An 8,265-nucleotide genomic window follows, 5' to 3' on the forward strand; every position below is an offset into this window, starting at 1 on the left:
GTGATGGGGGCACTGTGGCTGTGATGGGGGCACTGTGGCTGTGATGGGGGCACTGTGGCTGTGCTGGGGGCACTGTGGCTGTGGTGGGGGGCACTGTGGCTGTGCTGGGGGCACTGTGGCTGTGGTGGGGGGCACTGTGGCTGTGCTGGGGGCACTGTGACTGTGGTGGGGGCACTGTGGCTGTGATGGGGGCACTGTGGCTATGATGGGGGCACTGTGGCTGTGATGGGGGCACTGTGGCTGTGATGGGGGCACTGTGGCTGTGATGGGGGCACTGTGGCTGTGATGGGGGCACTGTGGCTGTGCTGGGGGCACTGTGGCTGTGATGGGGGCACTGTGACTGTGGTGGGGGCACTGTGGCTGTGATGGGGGCACTGTGGCTGTGATGGGGGCACTGTGGCTATGATGGGGGCACTGTGGCTGTGATGGGGGCACTGTGGCTGTGATGGGGGCACTGTGGCTGTGATGGGGGCACTGTGGCTGTGATGGGGGCACTGTGGCTGTGCTGGGGGCACTGTGGCTGTGGTGGGGGGCACTGTGGCTGTGCTGGGGGCACTGTGGCTGTGGTGGGGGGCACTGTGGCTGTGCTGGGGGCACTGTGACTGTGGTGGGGGCACTGTGGCTGTGATGGGGGCACTGTGGCTATGATGGGGGCACTGTGGCTGTGATGGGGGCACTGTGGCTGTGATGGGGGCACTGTGGCTGTGATGGGGGCACTGTGGCTGTGATGGGGGCACTGTGGCTGTGCTGGGGGCACTGTGGCTGTGGTGGGGGGCACTGTGGCTGTGCTGGGGGCACTGTGGCTGTGGTGGGGGGCACTGTGGCTGTGCTGGGGGCACTGTGGGTGTGATGGGGGCACTGTGGCTGTGATGGGGGCACTGTGGCTGTGATGGGGGCACTGTGGCTGTGATGGGGGCACTGTGGCTGTGATGGGGGCACTGTGGGTGTGATGGGGGCACTGTGACTGTGATGGGGGCACTGTGGCTGTGATGGGGGCACTGTGGCTGTGATGGGGGCACTGTGGCTGTGATGGGGGCACTGTGACTGTGGTGGGGGCACTGTGGCTGTGATGGGGGCACTGTGGCTGTGATGGGGGCACTGTGGCTATGATGGGGGCACTGTGGCTGTGATGGGGGCACTGTGGCTGTGATGGGGGCACTGTGGCTGTGATGGGGGCACTGTGGCTGTGATGGGGGCACTGTGGCTGTGCTGGGGGCACTGTGGCTGTGGTGGGGGGCACTGTGGCTGTGCTGGGGGCACTGTGGCTGTGGTGGGGGGCACTGTGGCTGTGCTGGGGGCACTGTGACTGTGGTGGGGGCACTGTGGCTGTGATGGGGGCACTGTGGCTGTGATGGGGGCACTGTGGCTATGATGGGGGCACTGTGGCTGTGATGGGGGCACTGTGGCTGTGATGGGGGCACTGTGGCTGTGATGGGGGCACTGTGGCTGTGATGGGGGCACTGTGGCTGTGCTGGGGGCACTGTGGCTGTGGTGGGGGGCACTGTGGCTGTGCTGGGGGCACTGTGGCTGTGGTGGGGGGCACTGTGGCTGTGCTGGGGGCACTGTGACTGTGGTGGGGGCACTGTGGCTGTGATGGGGGCACTGTGGCTGTGATGGGGGCACTGTGGCTATGATGGGGGCACTGTGGCTGTGATGGGGGCACTGTGGCTGTGATGGGGGCACTGTGGCTGTGATGGGGGCACTGTGGCTGTGATGGGGGCACTGTGGCTGTGGTGGGGGGCACTGTGGCTGTGCTGGGGGCACTGTGGCTGTGGTGGGGGGCACTGTGGCTGTGCTGGGGGCACTGTGGCTGTGCTGGGGGCACTGTGACTGTGGTGGGGGCACTGTGGCTGTGATGGGGGCACTGTGGCTGTGATGGGGGCACTGTGGCTATGATGGGGGCACTGTGGCTGTGATGGGGGCACTGTGGCTGTGATGGGGGCACTGTGGCTGTGCTGGGGGCACTGTGGCTGTGGTGGGGGGCACTGTGGCTGTGCTGGGGGCACTGTGGCTGTGGTGGGGGGCACTGTGGCTGTGCTGGGGGCACTGTGACTGTGGTGGGGGCACTGTGGCTGTGATGGGGGCACTGTGGCTGTGATGGGGGCACTGTGGCTATGATGGGGGCACTGTGGCTGTGCTGGGGGCACTGTGGCTGTGCTGGGGGCACTGTGGCTGTGATGGGGGCACTGTGGCTGTGATGGGGGCACTGTGGCTGTGATGGGGGCACTGTGGCTGTGATGAGGGCACTGTGACTGTGGTGGGGGCACTGTGGCTGTGATGGGGGCACTGTGGCTGTGATGGGGGCACTGTGGGTGTGTGATATCTTGTCATACCCTGTGATACCCTGCGACACGTCCTGGTTCTCTCTTGTCTGAGCAGAGGAGGCTGAGAACTCGCAGATCCTCCGGCTTTGATGTCGCTTCATGTTTCTGTCTCTCAGACATTTAAGCAGAGATGATCTGTTCTGTGTAATGCGGCCGATGGAGGAGAAAGTCCTCGTCAGCTCCATGTACTGCACATGCTACATACAAGACACTGCGAACAGCAGCGTGTAACTGTGATACCAGAGCTGTGCGTATGGGGCGCCCCACAGAACCGCAGAGCGCCGGACAGAACCGCAGAGCGCCGGACAGAACCGCAGAGCGCCGGACAGAACCGCAGAGCGACGGACAGAACCGCAGAGCGACGGACAGAACCGCAGAGCGACGGACAGAACCGCAGAGCGCCGGACAGAACCGCAGAGCGCCGGACAGAACCGCAGAGCGACGGACAGAACCGCAGAGCGACGGACAGAACCGCAGAGCGACGGACAGAACCGCAGAGCGCCGGACAGAACCGCAGAGCGCCGGACAGAACCGCAGAGCGCCGGACAGAACCAGACGATACTGCATAGCACAACACAAGATACCGCAGAGCACTGAACAGAACCACAGAACGATGTGCAAAAACACAGAGCACTGAACAGAACCACAGAGTATTGGGCAGAACACTGGGCCTGTATACTGGGTCTAGTCTCAGTATGACAGTTATTTGTTAGACCCCAGCCCATGCCCCCTCTGCCCCACACGGTAATGCCTTTTTGGTAGTTTTCTGTTAGACCCAAGCCCATGCCCCCTCTACTCCACACGGTGATGCCTCATTAATGGTTTTCTGTTAGACCCCAGCCCATGCCCCCTCTGCTTCGCACGGTGATGCCCCATTGGTAGTTTTTGTTAGACCCCAGCCCATGCCCCCTCTACTCCACACAGTGATGCCTCATTGATAGTTTTCTGTTAGACCCCAGCCCATGCCCCCTCTGCTTCACACGGTGATGCCCCATTGGTAGTTTTCTGTTAGACCCCAGCCCATGCCCCCTTTGCCCCGCATGATGATTCCTCTTTGATAGTTTTCTGTTAGACCCCAGCCCATGCCCCCTTTGCCCCGCATGATGATTCCTCTTTGATAGTTTTCTGTTAGACCCCAGCCCATGCCCCCTCTGCCCCGCATGATGATTCCTCTTTGATAGTTTTCTGTTAGACCCCAGCCCATGCCCCCTCTGCTTCGCACGGTGGTGTCTCATTGGTAGTTTTTGTTAGACCCCAGCCCATGCCCCCTCTATCCACACAGTGATGCCTCATTGATAGTTTTCTGTTAGACCGAAGCCCATGCCCCCTTTGCCCCGCATGATGATTCCTCTTTGATAGTTTTCTGTTAGACCCCAGCCCATGCCCCCTCTGCTTCGCACGGTGATGCCTCATTGATAGTTTTCTGTTAGACCCCAGCCCATGCCCCCTTTGCCACGCATGATGATTCCTCATTGATAGTTTTCTGTTAGACCCCAGCCCATGCCCCCTCTTCCCCGCATGATGATTCCTCTTTGATAGTTTTCTGTTAGACCCCAGCCCATGCCCCCTCTGCTTCGCACGGTGGTGTCTCATTGGTAGTTTTTGTTAGACCCCAGCCCATGCCCCCTCTATCCACACAGTGATGCCTCATTGATAGTTTTCTGTTAGACCCCAGCCCATGCCCCCTTTGCCCCACATGATGATTCCTCTTTGATAGTTTTCTGTTAGACCCCAGCCCATGCCCCCTCTGCTTCGCACGGTGATGCCTCATTGATAGTTTTGTGTTAGACCCCAGCCCATGCCCCCTCTGCTTCACACGGTGGTGTCTCATTGGTAGTTTTTGTTAGACCCCAGCCCATGCGCCCTCTATCCACACAGTGATGCCTCATGGATAGTTTTCTGTTAGACCTCAGCCCATGCCCCCTTTGCCCCGCATGATGATTCCTCTTTGATAGTTTTCTATTAGACCCCAGCCCATGGCCCCTTTGCCCCGCATGATGATTCCTCTTTGATAGTTTTCTGTTAGACCCCAGCCCATGCCCCCTCTGCCCCACACGGTGATACCTCTTTGATAGTTTTCTGTTAGACCCCAGCCCATGCCCCCTCTGCCCCGCACGGTGATGCCTCATTAATAGTGTATAGATGGGTCAGAGCTTTGCTGCGTCGCACTATACTGGGGCTCAGTTATTCCTCCTGTCAGTGTACAGAGTACCCGTCATCTGAGGCCGATGAGCAGACGTACGGGACTGGGACGCACAGGTGGGGACGCACAGGTGGGGACGCACGGGGGGGACGCACAGGGGGGATGCACAGGTGGGGACGCACAGGTGAGGACGCACAGGGGGGGATGCACAGGTGGGGACACACAGGTGGGGACGCACAGGTAGGGAGGACCCCCCCTCCATAACTTCACTTTCCTAGAAATTATCTTTAGTGTCACAAGGACCATGCAGCACCTCAGGCCCCCGGGGTCCGGCTGCTTTTGATCCTTTATGTGTTGCCTAATGGAAAACATCCCCGACACGGGATGAAACGTGGACCAGGCTGGAAACCCTATGAAGCGGCAGACGGCTCTGATTACCGCCATCAGCTGTTTCCGCCGCTTGTTCTGGAGATCATGTGTTGTGCAGAACGTCCACTGATGGCGCGGGCATGGAGGGGGTCCTCAGCTGACGGCTACCACAGCCCTGGGGGGGCCAAGACACGGAGGTCTCCATTGTACTGTGTTTCGGGGTCGAAAATAAGGGATTGTGTTGCTTGGAATTACCCCAGGGACATGACCCCCCCCCCCCCCCTCCAAAAAAAATGCCCATCCACCACCTTTTTACAGTTGTGGTATTAATTGCAAATCACAGTGCAGTATTATGTGGGCTCTGTATGGCAGTACTGCCTCTGCACTATCTGGCAGTATAATGTGGGCTGTATGTTTGATTATTGTCTTCTTACTTCGTGGTTATTTTATGTCTTTGCATTATGTGGCAGTATTATGTCGCCTGTTTATGTCATTATTGTATTGCACATATGACGCAATATTATGTGGGCATTGTCTCTGCACTATATGGTGGTACTATATATGTCAATACTGTTCTTTCATCATATGGACTATATACAGCAGGTGAAATAAGTATTGAACACGTCACCATTTTTCTAAGTAAATATATTTCTAAAGCTGGTATTGAGATGAAACTCTCACCAGATGTCAGTAACAACCCATCCAATACACACAGGCAAGGAAATTACACAATAGATGTCCATAAATTGTGTAATAATAAGATATGACACAGGGAAAAAGTATTGAACACAGGAAGAAAGCGAGGAGGAAAAAGCCCTGGAAAGTCCTGACACCAGGTAAAATCTATCAGTAATAAGAAGGCAATCCCGCCACTTAGTAAAAAATAAATCAGCTGGTGCATCTAATGACCGATAAAAAGGTACCACACAAGAAACATCTCAAGATGAGTAAAACCAGTGAGCTGTCTCAAGACTGGCACAATCTTATTTTTAAAAAAGACCATACTGATGGTGTTAGTTACAGAATAATTACTAAACTACTGGATCCAGTGAGCTCTGTTGGGGTTATAATCTGGAAGTGGAAAAAAGATAATTTCACCATAAACTGGTCAAGAGTAGATGCTCCCTGCAAGATTTCACACAGAGGAGTGAAAATAAGTATCAAGAGTTGTTTAAGAGTCAAGAACACCTGTGGAGAGCAACATAAAGACCTGAAATCCGCAGGGACAAGTGTTTCACAGAACACAATTCATGCAGGATGTGAGGAGTGTGTGCGGAAGAATGGGCCAAAATCCACCTGAGCAATGCAGGTGACTAGTGTCTCCATACAGGATGTGAGGAGTGTGTGCGGAAGAATGGGCCAAATCCACCTGAGCAATGCAGGCGACTAGTGTCTCCATACAGGATGTGAGGAGTGTGTGCGGAAGAATGGGCCAAAATCCACCTGAGCAATGGAGGTGACTAGTGTCTCCATACAGGATGTGAGGAGTGTGTGCGGAAGAATGGACCAAAATCCACCTGAGCAATGCAGGCGACTAGTGTCTCCATACAGGATGTGAGGAGTGTGTGTGGAAGAATGGGCCAAAATCCACCTGAGCAATGCAGGCGACTAGTGTCTCCATACAGGATGTGAGGAGTGTGTGTGGAAGAATGGGCCAAAATCCACCTGAGCAATGCAGGCGACTAGTGTCTCCATACAGGATGTGAGGAGTGTGTGTGGAAGAATGGGCCAAAATCCACCTGAGCAATGCAGGTGACTAGTGTCTCCATACAGGATGTGAGGAGTGTCTGAGTGAAAGAATGGCCAAAATCCACCTGAGCAATGCAGGCGACTAGTGTCTCCATACAGGATGTGAGGAGTGTGTGCGGAAGAATGGCCAAAATCCACCTGAGCAATGCAGGCGACTAGTGTCTCCATACTGGATGTGAGGAGTGTGTGCGGAAGAATGGCCAAAATCTACCTGAGCAATGCAGGCGACTAGTGTCTCCATACAGGATGTGAGGAGTGTGTGCGGAAGAATGGACCAAAATCCACCTGAGCAATGCAGGCGACTAGTGTCTCCATACAGGATGTGAGGAGTGTGTGTGGAAGAATGGGCCAAAATCCACCTGAGCAATGCAGGCGACTAGTGTCTCCATACAGGATGTGAGGAGTGTGTGCGGAAGAATGGCCAAAATCTACCTGAGCAATGCAGGTGACTAGTGTCTCCATACAGGATGTGAGGAGTGTGTGCGGAAGAATGGGCCAAAATCCACCTGAGCAATGCAGGCGACTAGTGTCTCCATACAGGATGTGAGGAGTGTGTGCGGAAGAATGGGCCAAAATCCACCTGAGCAATGCAGGCGACTAGTGTCTCCATACAGGATGTGAGGAGTGTGTGCGGAAGAATGGCCAAAATCTACCTGAGCAATGCAGGCGACTAGTGTCTCCATACAGGATGTGAGGAGTGTGTGCGGAAGAATGGGCCAAAATCCACCTGAGCAATGCAGGCGACTAGTGTCTCCATACAGCAGGGGTGGGGAACCTTTTTACTGCCGGGGGCCATTTGGAATTTCCTACTAACCTTTGGGGGCCGCACAACATTATCAACCTGAAAAATAACCCTGCTATATTTGGTCAAACGATTAATTAACTCACCCCTACTGTGGTGGCCGGAGCTGCTTCTCTTTGGTGCGATTGTGATGTTCGGTGATATTGATCATCTTGTTTCTCACAGCTGCTTTTCCAGGTTTGTCTCTGTCTGGAGATGCTGGGGGCATACACATCACAGGAGGGGCCAGGGCGCATAAATTACAGGAGACACTGGGAGTACACATCACAGGAGGGGCTGGGGCATATACATCACAGGAGGGGCTGGGGCATATACATCACAGGAGGGGCTGGGGCATATACATCACAGGAGGGGCTGGGGCATATACATCACAGGAGGGGCTGGGGCATATACATCACAGGAGGGGCTGAGGCATATACATCACAGGAGGGGCTGGGGCATATACATCACAGGAGGGGCTGGGGCATATACATCACAGGAGGGGCTGGGGCATATACATCACAGGAGGGGTTGGGGCATATACATCAGTAGGGGGCATGGACAGCCCTGGCGGTGGCACAGACATGACTGGGGACACGCACAGCACTGGGTGGCAGCACGCACTGCACTGGGTGGCAGCACGCACTGCACTGGGTGGCAGCACGCACTGCACTGGGTGGCAGCACGCACTGCACTGGGTGGCAGCACGCACTGCACTGGGTGGCAGCATGCACTGCACTGGGTGGCAGCACGCACTGCACTGGGTGGCAGCACGCACTGCACTGGGTGGCAGCACTAGGGAGACAGACAGGTCTGGGGGAACATAGACATCAACAGGAGAGCACGGACTGGGGAGCATAGAAAGCAGTGGGAGGGTACAGACAGCAGTAGCGAGTTAA

At 55.9% G+C, this 8,265-nt stretch overlaps 1 protein-coding gene across 1 annotated transcript in view; it reads right to left on the reverse strand.

Annotated features, from left to right (window-relative positions):
• KIF6 (kinesin family member 6) overlaps positions 1-7,992 on the reverse strand; it is a 286,491-nt gene extending 278,499 nt beyond the window's left edge. Inside the window, exon 1 of the mRNA XM_075338994.1 lies at positions 7,474-7,992. Coding sequence (XP_075195109.1) covers positions 7,474-7,623 — 150 coding nt within the window. The 5' untranslated portion in view covers positions 7,624-7,992. The remainder of the gene's footprint in view (positions 1-7,473) is intronic.
• Positions 7,993-8,265: the final 273 nt, after the last annotated feature.

The sequence above is a fragment of the Anomaloglossus baeobatrachus genome, chromosome 3 (assembly GCF_048569485.1).
Source record: "Anomaloglossus baeobatrachus isolate aAnoBae1 chromosome 3, aAnoBae1.hap1, whole genome shotgun sequence".
Lineage (NCBI taxonomy): Eukaryota > Metazoa > Chordata > Amphibia > Anura > Aromobatidae > Anomaloglossus > Anomaloglossus baeobatrachus.